At 38.3% G+C, this 24,221-nt stretch overlaps 2 protein-coding genes across 11 annotated transcripts in view; one reads left to right on the top strand and one right to left on the bottom strand.

The window, feature by feature from the left end:
* Positions 1–9,634, top strand: part of chd2 (chromodomain helicase DNA binding protein 2) — a 31,930-nt gene extending 22,296 nt beyond the window's left edge. For all 10 annotated transcript variants that reach the window (XM_077194406.1, XM_077194402.1, XM_077194408.1 and 7 more), the window contains 14 exons: positions 1,191–1,360; positions 1,446–1,487; positions 1,569–1,708; positions 1,798–1,936; positions 3,754–3,904; positions 3,995–4,117; positions 4,337–4,453; positions 4,582–4,719; positions 5,065–5,181; positions 5,310–5,488; positions 5,579–5,678; positions 5,764–5,950; positions 6,401–6,647; positions 7,737–9,634. In XM_077194406.1, coding sequence (XP_077050521.1) covers positions 1,191–1,360; positions 1,446–1,487; positions 1,569–1,708; positions 1,798–1,936; positions 3,754–3,904; positions 3,995–4,117; positions 4,337–4,453; positions 4,582–4,719; positions 5,065–5,181; positions 5,310–5,488; positions 5,579–5,678; positions 5,764–5,950; positions 6,401–6,647; positions 7,737–8,037 — 2,151 coding nt within the window. In that variant the 3' untranslated portion in view covers positions 8,038–9,634. The remainder of the gene's footprint in view (positions 1–1,190; positions 1,361–1,445; positions 1,488–1,568; positions 1,709–1,797; positions 1,937–3,753; positions 3,905–3,994; positions 4,118–4,336; positions 4,454–4,581; positions 4,720–5,064; positions 5,182–5,309; positions 5,489–5,578; positions 5,679–5,763; positions 5,951–6,400; positions 6,648–7,736) is intronic.
* Positions 9,635–11,676: 2,042 nt separating this feature from the next.
* rgma (repulsive guidance molecule BMP co-receptor a) lies at positions 11,677–23,823 on the bottom strand. The gene is made up of 4 exons (XM_077194401.1): positions 23,326–23,823; positions 20,602–20,717; positions 16,777–17,294; positions 11,677–15,024 (listed from the first exon to the last, which is right to left on the bottom strand). The coding sequence occupies exons 1-4, from the start codon at positions 23,337–23,339 to the stop codon at positions 14,323–14,325; spliced, it is 1,350 nt and encodes a 449-aa protein (XP_077050516.1). The 5' UTR covers positions 23,340–23,823; the 3' UTR covers positions 11,677–14,322.
* Positions 23,824–24,221: the final 398 nt, after the last annotated feature.

The raw sequence follows: 24,221 nt of genomic DNA, 5'->3' as shown, positions 1-24,221 counted from the left end.
ACTTGGCGATACTTTGACGTTTTGTTCTACAACATAAATTACTCGCACCCATACCGAAAAAAAAAAAAAGTTTTTAAAATGCAAGATTTTGAAAACGATACCATTATCGTCTCTGTGTAAACTACAAAAAACGCACATTTGTGAAAAGGTGACGTCATGTGCATGCTTATTACTTGTTCAGTCAATAGGCGCGCAGGTTGTCGTCTTTAGGTGAAAAGACGTTGTCGTCTTTAGGTGAAAAAACGTGAAGGATAAACTTAGCTGTTTTTAGTACATCATTGTCTTGTAAACGTACCCTCGGATACTGAAAGCACTCTTTGTTTATGCTGGTAATGTTTCGTTGTTCCTCTTTATTATTTAGTATTTGCTTGTATGTTTTGAAACTATATTTGAAAATTCTTAACACACAATGTTTTAATTTTCAATTTGTAATTGTTAAAACTACTTATAATTACATCAATTTGTAAAAAAAAAAAAAAAAAAAAAAAAAATTTTTCCTCATGTAAGATTTAAAGTCAGTAAACTAATTAATTAATCAGGAGAAGATGTAGATCAAGATTCGATTTGGAATCAGATCTTGACTCCCAGAATCGAAATCGGATCAGATCGTGAGGTGCCTAAAGATTTTTATTTTTGCAGAAATTCTAAGGATTTAGATGATACACTTATAAGCATGCATTTATACTTTACATATGTGTGTGTGAGTGCACACTTGTATGAACATTATAAATGTATGTACATAGCAGACAGTTGTGTGAAGTGCTCCCTGTGGCTTTTCCGTGCTTTTATCCTCTCCAGTGAGCCGGATCTGTAATATCTTGCGCAGACTGTAATGACTCATTAGATTTTATAGCCACACACTGCATTCCCATGTGATGGCAGTATGTGGCGTCGTAGCTTTTGGAAATGAGTCATTAAGTTTTACTGCGCAGTGGACTCCCCGGCGATAAGGCCGTGTGTGTTTGCAGCCACATGCTCATTACTCTTGCTTTACGCCAGATATGATTTAATAAAGAGCAGAACAGAGGTGTCCACAAAAACATCATGTGAAACCGCTATTTCAATATTCCTAACACTTTTTTGTTTTTCTATGCAGTTTTGTTAGTCTCTGCATGGAGAGGAAATATAAATACAGTCTGCATGGATACGTCATGGCACATTGTGTAAAAGCAGTATTACTATGTTTTTAGGCGCAGGCTAATGACAGCGACAGTGACGTGGGATCTAAACTGAAGCACAGATCCTCGGGTTCAGATAGTGAAACGGATGACAGCGAGGATGACAAACGACCAAAGCGGAGAGGCAGGCCAAGAGCTCGCAAAAACAATGTGGAGGGATTTACTGACGCAGAGATCCGCAGGTAATACAAACAGAACATTAAATTACACATTTAAGTGAGTCTTCGCTGTAAAGATTGCAATTACTTAATGCTCTATTTATTTTAGGTTCATTAAGGCATACAAGAAGTTTGGAGCTCCGCTTGAGAGGTAAGAAATGCATCGCTATGAATAAACTATGTAGTCCATTTAGAAGCATTACTGCTGAACTGGTTATGGTGTTTTCTACAGGTTGGAGGCGATTGCCCGTGACTCTGAGCTTGTGGATAAGTCCATCGCAGACCTGAAGCGACTGGGGGAACTGGTACACAACAGCTGTGTGACTGCAGTACAGGAGCATGAGGAGCACTTGAAAGAAAACCCTGTGGAAGGTGTGTTAATGTTACTATAGCAATGCTGAGTAAAAATACTGATTTAATTAGGTTTTTGTCTTTTAATTTGTTTAATTTATTTGTTGCAGCTAAAGGGCCAGGAAAAAGACGAGGCATTAACATAAAGATCTCTGGAGTTCAGGTCAATGCGAAGTCCATTATCCAGCACGAAGAGGAGTTTGAACCGCTGCATAAATCTGTACCTCCAAATCCTGCTGAAAGGAGCAAGTGAGTATTATGAAAAAAAAAAAAATTTCTTCAAATTTGTAAAGTATATAGTTACTGAGCAGTGGCGTGCACAGACCTCCTCAGGGGCAGGGGCGGAAGGACCAAAAAGGGCAAAAAAAAAAAAAAAAAAGAAGAGTTCCTTGTTTTTTTTTCTTTTTATCCTTTATTTCCTTGGCATCTATGAAAATATGTTGATACAATTAAAATGCATAACACATCAAACGAAAATAGGGAAAATATTATAATATTACTGAATATTATTTACTTAACCAAACAAAACAGTGAGAATCAAGAAGGTAATTATGAGGAATTCATGTTTAGTTTTGTTGTTGTTGTAAATGTTATGTATGTATTATATGCATAAAGTGTTAGCTATCATGATATCAGTACCACTTTACAATAAAAGTTTCATTAGTTAAATTTGTTAACATGAACTAAGAATGAACTGCACTTCTACAGCATTTATTAATCTTAGTTAATATTAATTTCAGCATTTACTAAAATACTATTAAAATCAAAAGTTGTATTTGTTAACATTAGTTAATGTACTGACTGTGAAATAGCATGAACAAACAATTAGCATGAACAAACAATTAGCAGGTGTATTATTATTAAGTAAGATTAACAAATACAGTGACAAATGTGTTGCTCATGGTTAATTCATGTTAGTTAATACATGAATAATAAACAAATTAACTTTATTGTAAAGTGTTACTATGAAATCAAATTCCTTACAATTTAGAGTTGGACACGGACTCAAGATTTCATTTCACTAAATGTATATTTCCCCAAACTAATAACACTTGCCTTGGTTAAAAACTAATGACATTGTCAGACTCAGAATGCGGCTGAAATCGAGTTATACTTTTATTTTAGTTAAGCATAACTCGCATGCTGCCGCAACTTTTACAGTAGCATGGTAGGATAAATGTAACTTTTCCATATTAGCTTAACGTTACCTGCTGCTCCTGTAGTTTGAAGACTTGCGGCGAACTGCTGCACATAGCACTGCAAAGGAAACTCCGCCTACCACTTCATCTCCACCAAATGCTTTGGCAAAAAAATTTTTTATATATATAATATTTTTTTGTATTATTGTAAGTGGCAATAGTATAATAGATAACAATACACTTATACACTATTTATAATAATAATAATTATTATTATTTACAATTATCAGAGAGGTGCACAATACATTTTGAGACAAAAGGCCATCCATTCCAGGGTCGTGTGCCATTCAAAATTGATTTGAGAATGCCTTTCACATAACAGTTCAATTGAGGCTATTGAATTAAGGTAGCATAGAGAATCTAGAATAATTTCGTTTTCAGTATTATAATTACCTGACTCACAACATACAACATATGGGATAATTTCAGGAACATTAGATAATATTGATAATGTTTGAATTACCACCACTTTATTTTACAGAATTATCAGAATTACTAAAAATATTATTTAATCAATACATTTTGTATCCATTGTCTTTAAAGTTATATTTGTCTGCTAGAATTTATAAAAATAAAGTAGTCTGAACACAATGTGGTATATTTTGACTATTAACTTATTTTGGGAAAAAATATATTTCTAAACAGTTGAGAAAAATAGCCATATCTAGCCGAAATTAACTAAGGATAACGTATGGATGAGATTTTATTTTGCAAATTAAAATTTTTTTGGTGCATGGCCAATTCAATTCTAATTCCAGCTAATGAAGGTTTTGATTCAGATTTTTTTCGAAACCCTGATCCATTCCTAAAGAATGAATAGAATGCAACCGAAGACAGTGAGTAACGTTTTCTTTCTTTGTTGGCCAGATTTCAGCTGACCTGTCGGGTGAAGACTCCGCACTTTGACGTAGACTGGGATATTAATGATGACACACAGCTGTTATTGGGTATCTACGAGCACGGCTACGGCAACTGGGACCTGATCAAGACCGACCCTGATCTCAAACTTTCTGAGAAGGTACATTGAGTCAAATTAATGCTTCCTCACAGTTAAAAGACTGACAATAACCCAACCTGACCTCAAATGCCTTGTTGTCTTTATTTGTAGATTCTCCTAGATGACCCTGATAAGAAGCCTCAGGGAAAGCAGTTGCAGATGCGAGGAGACTACTTGCTTAAGATGCTGAAGAAAGAGCAGGAAAGCCAAGATGCTGTTAAAGCAGGAGATGAGGTGGAGATCATTTTAAACTACTAAATTTGCAGATGCACACCACATTTGTTGGACATGCAGATTTTTAGTCTAAGGGCTGGGGTAAGAGTTAGATTACTAATTACTAACTTTTTTGGCTATGTGGCAGTGCAAATGAAAGTGTCTTAGCATGTATTAAAGTTCAGTTTCAGTCAGTATGTTTTATGACATTTTCATTCTTTGTATCTTCCCACTTCCCAGATCAAAATCAAAAAGAGGAAACCTCGAAAGAAGAACAAGGCCCCTAACAATGATCTGGTCAATGAAAATGCCTCTCCTCGTCTCTCCGACAACCCATCAGAAGAGGGAGAAGTGAAGGTAAGTTACTTTTAATGCATCTTACCACCTATATAACAAACTCTACTTGTTAATATAGGGATTTACAGATGCAGGATCCACAGCACTAACCAGTTAGGCGGCCTTTTTTCAATTCTCTGATTTTCCAGGACGATGGAGCTGAAAAATCACCCACAAAGAAGAAACAGAAAAAGGATAACAAAGAGAACAAAGAAAAAACAGGAACTACTAAAAAAGAAAAGGAGGCGGACAAAGACAAAAAGCGCTCCAAGTCCAAAAAAGAGAAGGTACTTTATATGTTGGCAGTCTGCAGTGTTACGTTTCACCATGAGAACGTTTCCTTTAGAAGCCTGGACTTAGGTATGATGTTTCACTGTCGTCCTGTGCACAGTGGTTGTTATTTTCTTAGACAACAAGTTGAATCAAACTTAGATTTACATTATACTGGTATTAGAATGAAATTCTATATTTTATAAATATAATATTTTCAGGTTACGTCTTTCTTTTTTGAGAGTTCAGATATTTATTTATTTTTATACCCAGGTTTGGTCAGACTAAATCTGTACATAATATACTAAAGTTATATCTTGTGTGAATGTGTCTCTGATCAGCAAAACTTCTTCCTTTTTTAGGCCAAACCAGGAGGAAAAGGAAAGAAAGCTCAGGGCCCCGTGCACATTACTGCAGGAAGTGATCCTGTACCAATTGGAGAGGAAGATGATGAGCTGGACCAGGAAACATTTAGCATTGTGAGTGTTAAAATTCTCCTTTCTTCATGTCATTCATTCCTTTACCAGGCATGATCCCTGACGGGAATGTATGAAGTGCTTGCAATGTCCTGAGTAGAAAATTGATTGGGGGTGTAATGTGTGTGCAGTGCAAAGAGCGGATGAGGCCGGTAAAGAAGGCTCTGAAGCAGTTGGATAAGCCAGACGAGGGGCTGTCGGTGCAGGAGCAGTTACAGCACACTCGTACCTGCCTGCTGAAGATCGGAGACCGCATCACAGAGTGCCTTAAAACGTACAATGACCCTGAGCACGTCAAGATCTGGCGCAGGTATCTCAAATGCACATTATACATCCAATTCCAGGAGTTCCAGTTATATTTTAATATTATATTCAATCCCACTTTTGTTACATTTTTCAGAAACCTCTGGATTTTTGTGTCCAAATTTACTGAGTTTGGCGCCCGGAAACTGCACAAGCTGTATAAGATGGCTCAGAAGAAGCGCTCGCAGGAGGAAGAGGTAAGCTCATCTTAAATCCACACTTCTCAATGACTTTCTTCTCCTCACTTACCACTTACTCACCTGCTCCTCGTATTTCACACAGAAAGAGCAAAAGAAGAAGGATGATCCTTCCAGGAAAAAACCCTTCAGACCTGAACCATCTGGATCTAGTCGAGACTCTACAGGTGCCCAGCCCACAGCCAAATCCCATCCTCCGCCTGGACCTCCTGCTCACGCCCACCACAGAGATCAATACAACCATCCCAATAAAAGGCACTTTCCTAATGATGGTGAGAGATGCAACATCTGCTTGTTTGACGTCCGATGGTACAGTTCTTCGGGTCCAAATGCTCTATAAGATCTAAAAATCAAACAATAAACGTAGCAGGTTGTGCTGTAGTACTACTGAACAATCATGTTTCTTTATCTCTATACCAAAATCTCAGTTGTCCAGAAAGTGTTTCATCTTTTCTGATTCGTTAAAACATTACAGTCTCCAGACAAGTGTACACTGAATGTTTTTAAAATCTTACGTTTTTGCTGTAAGTGAATAGTACGACTTTTGAGACGGTATTCTTTCTTTAAACAGAGTAGAGGCTTTGACCCACAAACAGTATTTGTTACAACATTAACTGTTTGATTAGCTACTAGTGGTTTTTGAACAGCCATAAGTTACATAATTTACGATTCCAGTTGTCATTTTTATGATCTCATTTGGTGCCTTGTGCATCTATTAACAGATAGGGGAGATTGGCAAAGAGACCGTAAATACAGCTACCCAGGTAACAGCAGTCAGCCCTGGCAAGGGGATCGGCATCACCCATATGAGAGTCACAGGTACAAGGACCACCACTATGGCGACCGTCGTCCTCATGGTGACTACCGCAGCTCAGGAGGTTACCGTAACAGCAGTTCCCCTCGCAAACGAGCCTATGACCAGTATGGCAACGATAGAGATCATCGGGGCCATCGAGACTATTATGACAGGTAAGCAAGGGGGGCTTTTTATTAAAGCTACACTATGTAATTTTTTTTTTTTTGTTGTAAATAACAAAATTTAAATAAGGAGCAAGTATATCATAAAACCATCTTCCAAAGTGTTTTTGCCTTATCCTAAATTACTATGGCAAGCCTATAATAATTTATTTATATTGTAAAGTTGTCGTGACCAATTTCCCAGGAAACTTCATACTTTCATCGTTCATCTGCAGTGTTGGGGATAGTTTACTTAATGTTACAATATTGCGTTACTCCTTAAAAAGTAACTAATTGCGGTTACTTTATCAAAAATAATGCATTGTTACTTTTTCTTACCCAGGCTAGGCTTGCTTGTTTGTTGAATAACAAAAAATAGTTATATTTTTGGCAAATATAAAGGCCCTTTCACATCAAAAGTGAAATGAATAAGCCTCAGGCTGAAGGAAATGCTAAATCACGCATGTACAGTAGAGGGCAAACAAACCTTTCACCTGTGCTGCCTTTTTGGATTGCAGAAGATTAGGAGCAGGAGAAGAAACACTTTTACTTCAGCAATAAAAATGTAAAGTCATTTTTGCTTATTAGTATGGTTGAATTGTATCATTAAAGGTCAACAGCAAAGACATTGGTTAATAAAGTGAGGTTAAATACATATGTTAGATAATAGAAATACACTTCAATTATTGCAGGTTTGCATAATATTCTGACTTTGCTTTTAAATTTGACTTAGCTTTTTTTTTTTTATCATTTAATTTTAAGCAACACTGAATCTGTTTGAGACGAGTAAATGCATGTTTACATTTAGTCTAGAACTACAATAACCATCATGTTCACACACAACGCCTCTGAACTTACTCCAGATTTCTCTCAGCATGGGGACAGGAGAGAGGTGTCAGTCAATAAATGGCAAAACAAAGTAACTTATTACTTTTAAATTTACAAGCTACTTTTTCAAATAAAAACAAATGGATTACTTTACTCGTTACTTGGAAAAAGTAATCTGATTACCCCGTGATTACATGAAAAATGCCTGTACTCATGTACAAAACTGTTTTATTGTGTGTAGAGCTGTAGCATTAAAATGTATCTTTTTTTCAGACATCCTGACCCTAAGAGGAGGCGTTCGGATGAGTACCGCTCCCCGAACTACCACCAAGGGGGAGGAGGGCATCCACAGGACTTCAGAAGGATGCCTGACCACAGAAGCCCCCCTGGAAACCATGGCCCCATGGGGTCTGATCACTACCGCCCCTTCCACCCAGACAAACCCCCACCCCTGATTGACCCCCGTTCCCCTCAGTCTCAGAAATCCCCCCTTGAGCCGATCTCACCTGCTTTGGAAAGAACTGCAGAGCAGAAACCTGCGACGGACTTTAATTGGAACAACAGGAAAACGTGAAGTGAATATGTAGTGCGGAGATGCTCTGTACTGCCAAAGGAAGTGGCAGAAAGGCCACCCAGGCAATAAATGGAGGAGACATAACCAGCCACCACCAAACTCCTCTTTATCGCCACTGTGTCCTCCTCTCTCTTCTAGGTTTCATGACAAGGTTAAGTCTGCCATTTTGGACTGAGGAGAAAGAACAAGGCATGGTTAGTCCTGTGGACTATGCTGTTGAAGTATGCCTGAGTTAGAAAGTGCCTCATGTATTTGGTCTTTGTTGAGAGTCATTAGCAGAAAGGGACTATCCCCAAAGCAAACTTTACTTTGATGTTCTTGTCTTTTTGTTTTTGTTATTTTGGTTTGTGCAAAAAAGGATTATTTCATGAAAGTAGCCTTTGTGGGAGGAGAAAAAAGGAATCATTTTAATTGCACCTTCAGATGTTGATACATTGTTCTGTTAAGCTATTCGGTTTGGTTTTGCTCTCTACAATACAGACCCCTGTGATTGTACGTCATTTTGAGGGGGAATTACATGTGCGTTTTTGTCTTTTGATATTTGTTATAATCATGTAGGAGTATTTGTGATGAGCAACAACTGCAACAATTATTCAAATTGTTTTCTCAAAATTATTGAATCAGCTAAATGTGTCTTCGCTATCGCAGACCCGCCATTTGTTAATATTGTAATGCTTAGATGCTCTGTTGGAGGATAGTAGCCTTATTTAAAAAAAGAAAGAAGAAAATAAGGCTGAACAGTATTGAGGGTCTATGTAGACCTAGTCAGAACACTAGATAATCATAACACGTAAGCTATCTTTGTCTTTATTTTCTTACGACTGCAACACTTGGCGCCACTCAAGTCCACTTTATGGTCAGTGCTTGTACTGTTGCAACTTTTTATTGCACTAAAAGAACAGTACTTGCTTGTTTTTGACTATGTAGTGATGGTAGACAATTACCTGAATCTGATTTTCATGTTTTGTTGAGTTGTTTTCTCAGTATGAGTGTGCTGAAACACTGATACCGTTGACCTTTAAGTTGAAATGTGAGTACTGTATGAATGGGCAGATGCGTGTTTAGGGAGTGGGCGGGTGTCAAAAGCTATTTTTGGTGAACCAGATTTTGTGCCAAAACTGACAGACTGGCATGCTGGTAAATACCATTCATTGTTTATTTGATGTGTTTCTCCATCTGTGCCTTATTCTTGTGTAGATTCAAACACCGGATTGATATAAGGAAGACTAGCAGTACTGTGCAGTATTATGCTATGTACAATTTCAAAACATTTGCCAGGATGGAATTTTAACTAGGTGCATGTTAAGCCAGCTCTGGTGAGTGGGGAACAATGTGGTGTGCTCAATTCCAAAAGATCATGGTAGCAGGACTAGGAGAACAAGTGAGCTGGTGAAATGTGGACACATTTGCTATGAAATACTTGAGATGTGTTAAATCTTCCCCACCCAAGCTCCTGCTCACACTCCACAGACATGTTAAGCTTTGAAACAAGCCAATTTAAAGTAATTTATATTTGTGAAAAGCCACTGTTCAGATTAATTGTACTGTACATATGTTTATAGACCTATATGTATTAAACTTTCCTACATCATGGACATTCTTTGTTTTTGTTGTTCTTCAGATAAAACTAGAACAGTTTGATGGAACAAACAATGTCAACTAATTTATACAGTTCTAACAAGGTTTTTTATTTATTTGTTTTTTTAATGTGATTTAGGACAATCCTAAATGGTTAAATAATTAAAATAAAAAATGACGTTTTTGCCTAAATTCCCCTTTATATAGCGGGTTGTTTCAAAGCAGCTTTAGTGATAACAGAAATATAATGCAACAAAGTTTGTCTCGTGATATTTATTTAGATGAGTTCAGTGATAGTTAATTTCTGTTGTTTAAAAGTTAATAATTTTGTTCATTTATCATTAGCCATGTTTCCATCCACACCTTTTTATCCGAATTAAGTGATATCGAATGAAAAATGCCTTATGGAAACAGTAAAATACGATTAAATTTCATGAATATCGACTCATATGAAATACGTTCGGTCTCATCGGATTTTATCTTGATCGATATACGGCAAATGCGATAAAAGCTGATGGAAACGTTATTTGCCGAATAAATAATGAATTGCGATTAAGTTTTAGGCCCTTTTATGGTTGCAACACGCCACAAAACATAGAAGAAGACGAGTTCATTTCCGGCCAGTATTCCCGCTCTGTTTGCGCACACATGGCGGATGTCAACAAAGACAGATGTAAGTGGACTCATAGATATCATATGAGTGGACTGGACAAAGCAAAAAAATGCTTCAACCAAATGGTTTCCGTGAAGTGTCTCTGAACCACGATCTCCCAGAACTGATCGAGCGCTGTCGTTCCCACACCAGAGGCTGCCTCCGTTGTCGTCGGGCATTTACGTGCATCTGCATCATCATAGCAATGTGTTTATAGAGTCGTTGCTTTCTTATGTTAGGTTTGCTTGTTATTACGTGGCTTGGTTAAATTCTAATGTAGAATGCGGTGTGTTATTTCTTGTTAACAGACTGCGGAGCTGCTAAGTATAACACACCGTTGCCATGGACGCAGTTCAGAGACGGAACAGACTATTTTCTTTAGCAGAAGCATTACTCGTTTTAAATCAATAAACTCCTTTTTAAGTTAATATTTTGTGTCAAATTATTGATTTATTTGGTAGGTAGCCATGTAATAAGCAGGATAATGTATAGCGATGCGGTTGTTAGCGAATACAACCCCTTCAGGCTAATAACCGCCTGGCATATACATTTTCCCTTACATATGTCGCTATCAGCTGGCACATAAGCACTATTAGGCTCCGTTTTGTGTAGCAAAACTGTTCGCAAAAGTTTGCTTGAATGTTGTTCGATTCAGTGCGAAAATGAATGGAAACACCTTAAAATGTCTCAAATCAATTCGATATACCAATTTGATCGCAAAACAGCATGTGACGTCATTACGTACAGTTTTTTATTCGCTTTAAAGCCGTTGGATGGAAACACACTTTCACCAGCTTTATTCGCATGAGTTTTTTTTTACCGAACTTCAGATAATTCGGTTGACAAGAGGATGGAAACATGGCTATTAATAGTGTCAATGCAGGCAGATCAATGTTGAATATTAAAAGAATTGTCTCAGCTGTTCGCGCGCTTCGCTCGAGCAACACGTGTATGGATAGCTGAGGGGAGACTTCACTACTTATTCAGCATTTTGTAATTTTTCAGGACTTTTTAAAATCAAAATTAAATTTTGCCAAAAGTTAAATTGAAAAAGGAATAAATATAAAGTTATTGTGCTAGTGAGGTCCCCATCTACTCGAATCACGTGTTTTAGATCATATCGAATTAGTTACAAAACCTGCTGCTATAAAAACCCATGTGAATCTTTCTGCTCAGTATGTTTAAGCTAATTATGCAGTTTTATACCTCTCAAAAACGGTAAAGTAATGAACTGACCTCTGTAGATACGATTTATCATCATCTATGTAGTCTTTAAATGTTTCAGCATTTACCCATTATACCATCAGGTGGCAGTCTTGGCCCAACATACTTGGACTAAAAACCTAATGCTGTGCTGTGGTAACTTCCATAGTCAAACATGAATACAAAAACCCACACATAAAAACAAATCAACATGACACTTTACTTTTTATTCAATAAATAATTTACAGTATTTACAGGTGGTGTGTGCACTGCTTTAGTCCTACATACAAAAACAGATTAAGCTGTCTGGTATCTCCCATTCAAAGTTAATACATTTGAAAAAGTTATCCACTTTTCTTTAGCGTTACAAGTCGGATAACCTTTTTCACCATCAAGTTAAAACCATGTAAGAGCTAGGTTAAAGAGAATAAAAACAAAGTGCTTTTGTAATAAACAACACATGAACAACGCAAGCCACACGTTTCCTACCTAGTATTTAGAAAGGTGATGTCTCCTTTTTACTCTTTTCCCAAATTAGGTCGTACTAAGTCCCTTATCCTGTTTTTGTGGTGTTTGTGTGTACACAATATCCCTTTAAACTTAAAGGTAAATTTCACTACACCGTCTGATGTACCAAAAAAAAAAACAGCACAAAATAGTATTTGCCAAATCACACAAACGTATATACATGTCACATTACACATATAAATCCAAAACGCACTGACAACACAAGCACACTTAAACACAAATCATTACAATCATTTTGTATTCTTTCAGATGTCTCTTTAAAGCCATGAACTGCACTAACACAAGCTTTCTTAGCAGTAGTAAGGCTCGCAAAACTTTACAGTGTAAGAATAAATTACTGTGAAGTCTCTCAAAGGATTCTTTATGTATAATTAACATCTAAACCATACCTTTAAAGTTTAAACTTTTCACTAAGAGAAATCAAACACTGGTAAGAGACAACTGTGACAGAAGACATATTGATGTTATGTGAGCTTCATCTTCCACAAAGACCTTTCCAACAGTCCCTAAACATGGCCTATGAAATAATTACGGCCATCAAGGGTGCACTTTCACTCTTCAAAATAGTGGTGCTATGCATCGTGTGACTTTAGCTCGCCAATACTACTACAGCTATTTACAATACTGAGTTGTCAGTAATCCTGAGCCTGCTAATAGCTGGAGAGCGAATGCCCTCATTTTAAATGTCAGAAGAAATGCATGGCAGATGAAAACAATAGCTCCTGCACTGGTCCATCCACCACACTGTAGTTAGCAGCACCTTCCAATATTAGACACAATCAGGACATCTGGTCTGAGCCTAAATACTTAAGTGAACCACAAAGGCCCCATGAGAAAGAGAAAATTCAGCTGTTTGGGAAATTGTTGGCACCATGGCTTGTTCTTTGGCAAAACGCCTTCGCCATAAATTCACAGATCTACAGAGTTGTGAGTTAAACGGGGCCTACAGCACAGCCACGTCGACACCCTTTTGAAATGGAGAGCAAGGCGTTGCTCTTTAAGAAACAGAAAGAATGATTGATGGATCTGCCTTGTAGGTCCCGTCTCAAACTGCAAATATTGTATGGAGAAACTTGGCTCTCTCCTGGATATATATGTTGATTGTTACCTACTGCAAAATTACATGGATATTTTTTTCTATTGAAAATGTTTATCGGAAGCAATTTTGCTATTTTCAAAGACAACTCTGTCTTGGGCCACACTATTGTATGGCTTGATTATTATTATTTTTTTTTCAGACTCAATGGCATTTACTTTGTGAATAAAGTTATTCTCAATGTGCCTGAAAATGTGTGTCCGAACACCTAATTTGACAATGGAGTTAATTCAATAAATACTTTTCAAAATGTTAACACCTAAACAGTACGAGTGTAGTTTAAAGTCTGCTTGACACCCCTTTTTATATTTAAAATGTAGGAAAGAGCTCTTGGCAGGCAGTAAAACTTCTTACTGACCCATGAACCACCACACCAGAGCTACATTAGGACCCTGGGTGCAATATACAGCTATTATGAAACACACACACACACACACACACACACACACACACACACACACACACACACACACACACACACACACACACACACACACACACACACACACACACACACACACACACACACACACACACACACACACACACACAATAACACATCTTTCTCTTGCACACACGTAGACAAACTATACAAAAGGCCTGATGTTATGAACTATTAATCTCCTCTGTAGACAACACCACTTACTAGTCTGACATGGCCTTGGCCAGGGGGCTTTCACTAGAAAGCTACTTTTTCCGAATCTGGAGCTTCTTCAAAGAGAGAACTCCTGCTGGGCCTCCATTGTTTGGAGACATTAATAAAAGCTCCTGTCATGTCCTTCAACCTGGCTCCGGGAGACATACTTCACCCCTCACTTGGCATCAAGTGAACTGAAGACCATCTCCAAACTCTTCTTTCTGCAAAGGATCATCCGTCTCTCACTCCTGTCAGTGGCAGGTCACTCTGGTGAGAGCAAGGATGGTTTCATCTGACCCGAGTCTTAGAACTCTCAGCACTGCCTTCTCTGTCATTGAGCAGTTATGAGATCAGCAGAGATGTGTGGATCTCCAGGAACGCTTCGGCTCTGGCCTTATGAATGAACATACGTAATGATAAGAGATGAGTCCATGGCGTGATACAAGACACACAAGTGTGAAAGCCCTCGGCAGAAGCTCGGGCTCTAGCTGAGAAGCCCAGCCTCTGGTAGATGGAAGACAACACAGTGAGAGTAGCATTTCACATGCATACAGCTTCTTACAACCATCTAACAAGAATGTCTAATGGGGACTACAGACAAATGGGACACAAGTCGGTCCATAACTGTACGATAACAAGGCTGATGAGGACTAGGAAACTAAAACCTAATTTTTCGGAGGCAGAGTTGAATATTGTATCCTTTTCAAAGAGGTGGTATTTATCTTTGTTGGAGTGGAGCATTTTAACATCCTCAAAGGCATAGTAGGCCGCCAGGGTGAAGTTAATGTCCCCAGAAGATAGCAGGTCAAAAACACAGGATTGGAAGTACAAATCCTCCACTGGTAGACGTTCTTTGCATTTGGCCATGGCTGACTTCTGAGTGAAGCCAGGGTTAGGACTGCCTGGCCGTCCCCTGCCTAAGCCGTGGCTCTCTGCTGCCCGCGCTCTGAAGGTACTGAAGTCTATTCGCTGGTTGGCAGGGCAACCATGCAGGCAAAGGTAAAGATCCTGGTTGTCCTGGTCCTCCACCGAATTCACAAATTCCTCTGGCATCCGCACCGCAAAGGTGAGGTAGCGGCCAACTTTCCGAACTACAAAAGTGGTGCCGATATAGCGTGCCTGGATCTCCACATGTTGTCCGGGCACCTTCTCTACCACACGCAGGGTGTTGGCCCCATGGCGGTCCCCTCCATTCTTTGAACCATCAGCAAATGCAGCTGGAAGATCGGCAGTTTCAGCATGGTACGTCTTCTCGTCTACACATTCTTGGAAGTTCTTGAAGATGATTGTTAACTGTGGTAAAGAAGTGAGAGTGAGAACAAGTGAGAACTAATCATTTTTAAGTTTATTTAGATTCTGCCAAATTAAGATGAATTATTATTTTGGACATAACTACGTTAAAACGCCAGGAACAGAAAACAAACATGAACTGAATTGCAACATACAGTATGTGCTAGTTAACACCAGAATCAGATTCTAGAGAAAAATATGTAACAAATAAAGTGTGCAAAATTTAAAATGCAACATTTGTTCAATCGAAACCAGCCAACAAACAGCAGCCAGACAGTGTTTGCACCATTGCATGTGGCAAAAGATGGTTACTACTCCATTCTGCATAACTGAGCCTTGTCTTTATAAAACCAGAGGACTGTGTAGTGCAGACCCTCCAAGCCCAGAAGCTTTCGTAATGTCACATTTCAGCGGCAGCTCAAGATACAGGAGGCCAATGTAAACGCACTCTGGAGAAACACAGGTCCAGTCTATGTTACAGCAGGCCTCAGTATGCAGACACAAAGACAATCCATTCATGCTGCTCAGAGCCTGCCTGTGAACCCCGGATTCAGCTCCAGGGAGTGGACTTGCGCCAGCTAGAGAGCACAGCCTGCACATGGGCTAATTAGAGAAGGCTGCTCCTACCTCTGACTCCTCCAGCAAGCTGCCATTAGGGGGCCAATGGACTGCTGACACATATGTGACCTCGGGACGTCCAGGCTGCTCTGATCTTGCAAATAATGCATATGAGTGTGTGTCAACGTCCAAGTGGAGACTCAGTTTAGCCAAACCGCCCTATAATCACTAATAGTGCAGTGATCTGCCCCCAGCCCTGTTAACAGTACCCAACCAAGGCTTGATTTTCGCAGAAGAGCAAGAGCTTTTTTAAAGCTATTGGAATGTCTAATTTGCACATTCGCTTTTGTCTCGCAGCCACTGTCATTTAATTAAAAAACAGCCAACTTAACAAAAATATCATGATCCCTTCCCTTCCTACAAGAATTAACTGTGGGTCCTTCTACTTAATGGGCAATCATTAGAGGTTTTTGATGGCAGAAAATTGCTCTGTTTCTTAATGTGACTGAGTACAAAGTGCTTGTGTTTTTCTGCAGAGGAAAAACTCTGAAAAACATTTAACCCTGGTCACAAAATTACTGTGGCCAAAAGGACAGCAGACATAAACTTGTAGTCCTGTGCTTTCACCTTAGGCTCCACAGCTGGCCAATTCTAAGGCAGCTTCCCAGTTTGTCCAATGAGCCGTAAAGCAAAACAATGATAATTTATGAGGTATGAGGGCCAACTAATGTAGAGAAAATATCAGCAGTTTCCTGTATGGACTGAGCACTTACTTAAAACAACAAAACTCTTAAATCACACACAAATAATTGCAAGGACTGCCACAGATATAGTAACATTAGTCCACAAACTAAATAAATAAATAAGGCTCGAGCCTGGTAACATTCCAAGTTATTACCTCTCTTTTGTTGCTGACATTCCTTTAAAAATCATTAATCAGACTTTCATCAGTTGTTCCTCTTATCACATCTTCATCTGTTGTGGAACAGATCCAAATGCTAACTAGACTATGCATTTAAGAACTCTGCTTTCTCCTCCCACTGGTAAAACCACAGTTTCACCATTAACTAGTTCCTTGCTGAAAAAAGTTCCTTATAGGTAACTTGAGCTAGCTGAAAAGCAGCTGGTGAAATGAGACGACGGAATTACGCTAAAAATTACTTTTGCTTATTTATATGAGACACAAAAAATCCATACCTTGCTAGTAGCCGTTGCAGAAGATCCAAACACAACAGGAGTGTTCGTAACCTGCACAGACAGGTACTTATTGTGAATCAGTGGCCAGGCTCCCTCAACTTTACAGGTTTGAAAGTCATCGTTGAATGTGCGGAGATGTGGGTCCCCAAAAAAGCCGCAATGAGTGTAATTTGGAGGCGCAGCATCACGTGGTAGACTCCGCTCATAATGGCACACCTCTGGCCCATCAGAGGGAACGTGGATGTCCGGTTGGGGTGGTGGCTGTACTGGAGGCAGGGGTGTGCGGGCACGAGGCTGGGTTGTGGGCCCTTCTTTGGAGCAGTTGTGTTGGCTCATGAGATCCTCTATACCATGTTGGGCTGAATGGTAGGCCAGGTCACCTCGACAGGTACGGGCGGTGCGACGGACGCAGTTGTTGTATGCTCGCAGAGCAGTGCAGGGCTCCTCTTCTGGGCCAGATCTGGTGGTGGAGTCCCAGAAATCTTTGTTACACTTGAGGATCTTACACTGCAGAGTTGCTGTAAAGCAAAAAGGGAGATAGCATAAACACACTGGCATGGCCAAACCAAGTTTACACAAAGCTGAAATGAAATGAGTAGCTGACAAAACTGATTAAGCTTTTATATTGATTATAAACAAACTCCATTATCTTTTTAATCAAGAATAGCCTGTTTTTGTTTCCTATTTTTAGTGGCTTCACTTTGTATTCACATTTCATATAATAGTACTTTTTATTTCAATTATTTCAGTACTAACCTTTAAATTAAGTTTAGTTTAGGTTATTATGTTATGTTCATGAATGGCAGTTGCTCAAGGCCCTCATAACAACACATGAATTCTCTCTACATCTGGACAAAGTGAGGCTTTAATTCCATCAGTAATAAAAAAGAAAACAACATTCCAACCAAGTTCCAAGTTTCTGTGTTTTGCCAACTTCCATCAAGTCTAAGTGCTCTAAAAGTAGTATAAAGCAAGGCTATTGTTGTCTTGTTGCCTTTTCAAAAATAAATGAAACATAAACATTAGAGTAGGCCAATCAACAATTCTTGATTTTATGTGAAATTCAAAATGTTAATGGGATATTCTTATTATGTGTATATATCACAGGGGAGAAAAGCTCAACACTTAAGAGCTATTGTAATACAAAACGTAAAGCAATAAGCATCTAAATAGGCATCGTTACAATGTAATGAACTCTCGACAGGCTTATCTAACTTCATTACCTCACCATGAATGACATCACTTTATATTAGTAAATGGGATATGCTTTAAAAAAAATGCTGATTAAGCCCCCAGTTGGATATCTAGCAATTTCACACAGTTTAAGGTGCAACACAAATTAATAGCATTAAGACAAACTGGAAGGAAGCCTTCAAACTGACATTCACACCAACAAAAGTCTGTTATTTAGAAGTGCTAAATCATCTCATATCAAATTCACACTCATTTACACCTTGTGCTGTCTCTTTGCATTGCTAAGCAGATTGTGGGGGGCTTTTCAGTAAAACACCATGGGTGTCAATGACCGAGGGCAAATGCACATCTGAAAAAAAAATCACTTAGGGCTTTAACAGAAGGGGGTAGCTGTGTGTGTGTGTGTGTGTGTGTGTGTGTGTGTGTGTGTGTGTGTGTGTGTGTGTGTGTGTGTGTGTGTGTGTGTGTGTGTGTGTGTGTGTGTGTGTGTGTGTGTGTGGGAGGGTGTAGTCCTAGGACTCTGAATAAAGACAATGCAATTTGCCATTGAGAAGAAACCAGCAGAGTCATAAATTAGCCCTGTGTAAAGGGATTAGGTAGAGTTTCATCAGCCATGGAGGGCAGGAGGGAAAGGGGGCTGAGGACAGCCTTAAAGAAACAGGATCTCTGGAGAGAAACTGGCTCCAGGACCAATGGGTGGAACAGAGAGAAGGTCTCACCATTCCACAGGTCAAATTGGATATGAGATAGCCACCTGTCCAGAGCAAAAGGCCGTAATCAAAGGCAAAAGCAATTTCAAGCACATTCCCCTTTCTCGAATTACATAGTTGAATTGAAATCCGAAGGCTTTAGAATCATGTGTTTTTTCATTGTTTAAAGATTATCTCTTTGGTTAAATAAAATACAAAGACATGTCACAACTACACACAACTTTGTTTCCAAATGATCAAGCACCAATCTTTGTTGTCTCAGTGACAGACCTGTCTTCCACTTACCAGCTATAAAGGGCATTTATGACCATCTGATAAAAGAGAATAGGCTAATTTAAGATGTTAGTGACTAGCGCTTGCATGATTGTCTTTTGTTTGGCGTTAAATAATGTGAAAGAAGATGGAACACAGGGTGTGAAATCAAACTGAACACTACTTACAACTGACTAGAACCTTGACAGATAAAAACAACACTTGTAAATTCCATTATAATGAGATATACAGAAATTAAGTATCACATTTGGAAAACACAGCTGAACCATAATCATATGAGAGCGCCTACATTCTTCTACACACATTAGATTTATCTTCTTATGATATAGACTACATTGTAAACATGCCAGGATTTTATGAGCAGTAATTTCCTTGAAAAAAAATGCTGTATTCAGAATTTTACAGTAAAATCAATGCAGGCTAGGTCACATATCTTTTAATATTATATGATAGGCTATTACTATCATATTGATTGTATGTTACTATATAAGTTACACAAATTAAGGGGAAGGTATTTGAAATATTGTGGTGAGATGAGTGGTTATGCTCTCTGGTAAACTTGTGATTTTAGAGGTTGTTAACTAAATATGCACATCATACTCTTTATAGAAGAATCTCAATAATGATGACAGTGAAAATTTTTTAGATAAAACACTGAACATTACTAAACAAAGTGACAGCAACTGCATAATTCAGTACAGTATAGGCTGGGAACTTAAGTGTCAGTATGGCACTGTGGACATGAAAATATTGCTGCTAATCTGTAAACACAAGTCTGTAGTGTAGACAGAGATAATGTCTGTGATTCTACAACACAACACTACAATTTTCGGTATTTTCCTACTACTGTTCACTATGGAGTCCATGTAGTACTACCCAGTATTTACAGTACAGTAAATGCAGACTAATTTTCGTGTGAATTTAACCTTACACACATATAGAGAGATAAATTACATTTGTAGATTGTAGATTTGTTGCATTTAAAAACATTGCTTTAATATGCTGAAAACGGTGTTAACAGACTTCACTGTGAAATCGTTTTGGACATTTTGCCCCAACAAGTCGTGCGAGGATGTGGAGGGTTCGCTTCCCCTCCCCCAAACACAACAGCACGTCCCCGCCAGAGCTGTGGGAAACACTGCGGTACTACTAGTAGTGCAGCAGAATCAAGCCGAACCTTCAGACCATTACGCTTTAATCGAACGGTTTAAACAATGACTATTTAAAACAACTAAAACAAAAATCTAGCTTTGCACCCACATTTGTTTTTTCGCATCTTTTCAATGCGAAAAGGTTTAGCACCGTCAATTTAAATGCACATGAGTAGTGCAAACTTGAAAGTTATAGGAACAACAAAATTACTCAAGCGTACATTATGAAGGAATGTTACACTGAGAAGATAAATAACTTTCACCAGACGTAACTGGGTCATGACTAAACAAAATACACCCAACTGCTAAGTAACAAAGCATAAGTTACGTTTGTCGGCGTCAACATGTTTAACTGCTCTTAGTTTTTTTATAGCGATTATAATTAACCTAGGTTGCATAATTACTTCGACAGTTAAATGCCAAGAAACACACATATCATCATTTCCAGTCTTACAACTTAAAAAAAAAAGAAAGATAAATGTTTTTTTCTTTCTTACCTGCTGGAAACAAACAGAGAAACAGAACAAGGAACTGGCAGACTTGTAGCGCCGATGGTCCTGCTCCCTTCCCCATAACCATCCATCCAGCACGGGACAGCGCTCCTCTCCTCTCCCTATTCACACCAGCAATGTAAAGAAATGCGAATTAGAGCAATGCTGCAACTTTCCGTTTGAGTAGAAGTTGCCGAAGAAACGCAACACCCCGAAATCATGCCGCACGCCCTTTCCGTCGTACAAATATCGCTGCTTTTGTCAGGTATTCTCCGTGTTCACACATTCCCAACCCTCGTTAGAAACGTGCCATCGGTCTTCGAGACGAGTTTGCTAGTCTCAAGAGGGCGCAGCCTACACTGCGAAGTGCACCAATGAGAAGTCACTGTTTCTCCACCAACCCCTCAATAGTTTCAAATTACGCCTCTGCTTTGAAAAGTACTTTACCCGTTTGCCATGTAGGCTGCGTTCTCAAGAAAGTGAACACATTATAGGCTACTTGTTACTCTTTAATACATGCGTAATTCTTGCCTGTGCTGGTGCATGACATTAACATATTCAGTTATGACAGGATCTAAATAAGATTGGAAACACAGGTTGCACTTTATTTTACAATACGTGCACTTAGTAGGCTACCTAGTTATTACCCAGTTATTGTAATAACTACAGGCTAATAAGTAGGCTACATAGTATCTACATGGGGTTCAGGACAGTAAAATAAAGTGCTAGTGAAATATATTTAAATCAATATAGGCCTATAGGATATATTTGAGAAGTTTTTAGAATATTAACAGTAGCTATATTTTACCAGAGCATGATAATACAATAGCATTTATTTAAGTCTAACACAAATTCACCCAATAACCCACTTAATCCTTAATCCAGACAATAAAATTGTTTAAAGTCTAAATAGAGTTTGTGTATTTCAAACAGAGTTGTCCACTACAAATTAAAGTACATGCGTGGCCAGTGTGAATAGTCACATGACCAATGCTGTTTAAGTACCATGTTTAGTGTACATTATAATCAAATAATCTATTGTTAATATCCAAAATTAATTTAATAAATAAAATGTTTCTGTCTCGTATAAAATATAATCACAATATTTCAACATGTAAGTTGTCATGGAAAAACAGTCCAATTTTTTTCACACACACATACGCTAACTGTAAATTTTATATGAACAGTAACTTATACTAGGCTACTAAAAAAATCATTTATTTATTTATTTAATTACATTTGTTATGATTGTTTTTTTGGTTTTTTTTACAGTTTTTTTCTTTAGACTGTCCAACACAAATGCTGACGTAGTTAAGATTTTTTTTTTTAAGGCTTAAAGCAGGGGTGTTCAATCCTGGTTGTGAAGGGCTAACATGGGTATAGCTCCAACTTGTCTCAACATACCTCCCTGGAAGATTCTCGTAATCCTGAAGACCTTGATTACCTTGGTTCAGGTCTGTTTAATTGAGGTTCGTTGGAACCAAACTCTGCAGGTCAGTGACCCTCAAGAGCAGGATTAGAAACCCCTATATGTTAAAGGCTCATTTAAATACAAAAGAGAGAATCCATTTTTTTTTAATTAAAATTGCATTGGGAATATACTTTATAAGACAAATAACAGACTGATTAAAGGAAGTAAACAGAAGGGGCTTCTGTCAAAATGGAAGAGAAGCCCTATACAACCCACAACTAAACAGCACATGAATGTATGATCACCTTTTACATAGTGGTCTGTCTCTGTCAACACAAATGCATCCACCTAAGCATCATCATACATCACTGTCATCAATACCCAGGGCTTTCAAAACATCTAAACCAATATGTGATATATAACAAGCTTTATGTCACTGCATTTCCCTCATATTTCAGACTTCCAGACATATACCTTTCCTTAAAATGCACTGCTGAAATGTGAATTATTGTAAATGCCCCAATCAACCTGAATTCACCCTATGAAATACATTATCGATCTATTTTTATTTGTGTGAACATGTAGGATGCTTCCCATCTATAAAGTATAAAAGCTAATTATTAAAGCTGGTCATAATAGTCTTGTTGAGATTTTGGCAGGTCGGGGTAATTGAAAGGTCCCAGAAGAAGAGGGATGTAGATATGTAATGGTTGTGTTTTTAGTCAGCTGTTGCAGTCCAACAGATGGCGCTTGCACAGTGGTTGAGAAAGAATGATATCTCAACAGATGCGTCCTCCTCATGCATATGTACAGTTTAACTGTAAAAGTGATGTATTTTCATTTCAGATTAGAGAAAATAACTTCAGTGTAGGTAGGATATCCAAAATATGGCATTATGGTACCTATCTTTAACGAGAAGATATAGATGATGTTGTGAACCCAACGCAGTACCGATGTAACCATTTGTGAGTTTAATTGATCATCAAAAGCGTGTGGATAATTTCTAGCGCGGCAGATGCTAAAATAATCAAAATTAGATGTAGAGCAGAAGAACATTCATTAGTGACAGTAGCTTGACATCTGAAACCCTCGTTTTTATGTTCTTCTATTCTAATTATGAAAAAAAAAAAATCAATCTTTACTTTTTAGAACATTCTTGAAGCCAAAACACATGGATGATGTCAAAATCGGTTATATAAGATGCTGGCGATATATTGGCTATACCGTTTATAAGAGGAGGTCTTCACATAAACTAACCACTGTAGAATATTTAAAAATAATTTTAGAAGTTATTTGTCAAGAAATTACCGGGAACCCACCTTTTTGAATGCATGGAGCTCTTCCACACTTTTGGGTTGAGTTTCTTTGCGGAACCGGGATGGGTCTCCGACTGAAGCGCGTGCAGTCGTGCTTTTTATCAGTAATACGATTTTTTTATTTATTTAAGTCTATACATCGATGAAAAACTAGCGGTGAAGCTCTGCTGTCGTTCTTGCATGATGTCCCCTGTTCCGATCATTCTAAAGGCAAGATAGGTCTTTATCTCAACGCTGCGGTGTCTGATGTTATTTTCATCGGTGCGGTGATCTGGAATTAAAGGTGTGATCCGTCAGCCAGTTTATCGAGGCACAACGATAAAGAGGAAAAGCTCGTAAATGTTTTCGAATCGATAGTGTTCTTCATTTTGCAGTGGTATTCCCTGGTTCCTCTGTAGCTCTCAGGACTTGAGTAGGAAGAGCCCTCGGGGCAGCAGTGTTGATAGCGCTGGCTCGTTTCCTCGCCTCAGTGTTGTGAAATGATGACGAGTTTGAAAGTGTGAGGCGCAGTGATCAGCGCTGCAGTCTAACTCCCCAAACTGACACAGTCAATGCAGGGTTATGTCTGTTAAGCCAAACTTGGAATATATGAACCCTATTACTGATTTTTAAAAATTCTTTAGTTAATGTAAATAATTAAATGCTTGAACATGTTAGTTACAACGTAATTGCATTAGAAAGAACACATTTTGTTTAAGCATTTTCTGTCTATAATTCAGTGTTTTTGTTGTTTGCGTTATGTGTCTCAAAATTATAGATGCATTTTCCATATCTAAGTGCTACAACTCAAAGTAGTCTACTATAAACTGTGTAAATTGATGGAAAGTATAACGAGTGCTGTTGTTACAAACTATCCAAACTACTGGATGGATTGTGACAAATATGAAACATTTAAGGCA

This window comes from Siphateles boraxobius, unplaced genomic scaffold (assembly GCF_051911475.1).
Source record: "Siphateles boraxobius isolate OS27281-9 unplaced genomic scaffold, OSU_SipBor_1 32, whole genome shotgun sequence".
NCBI lineage: Eukaryota > Metazoa > Chordata > Actinopteri > Cypriniformes > Leuciscidae > Siphateles > Siphateles boraxobius.
Note: the sequence above shows the minus strand (reverse complement) of the source record. Positions and strands in the feature narration are given on the sequence as shown.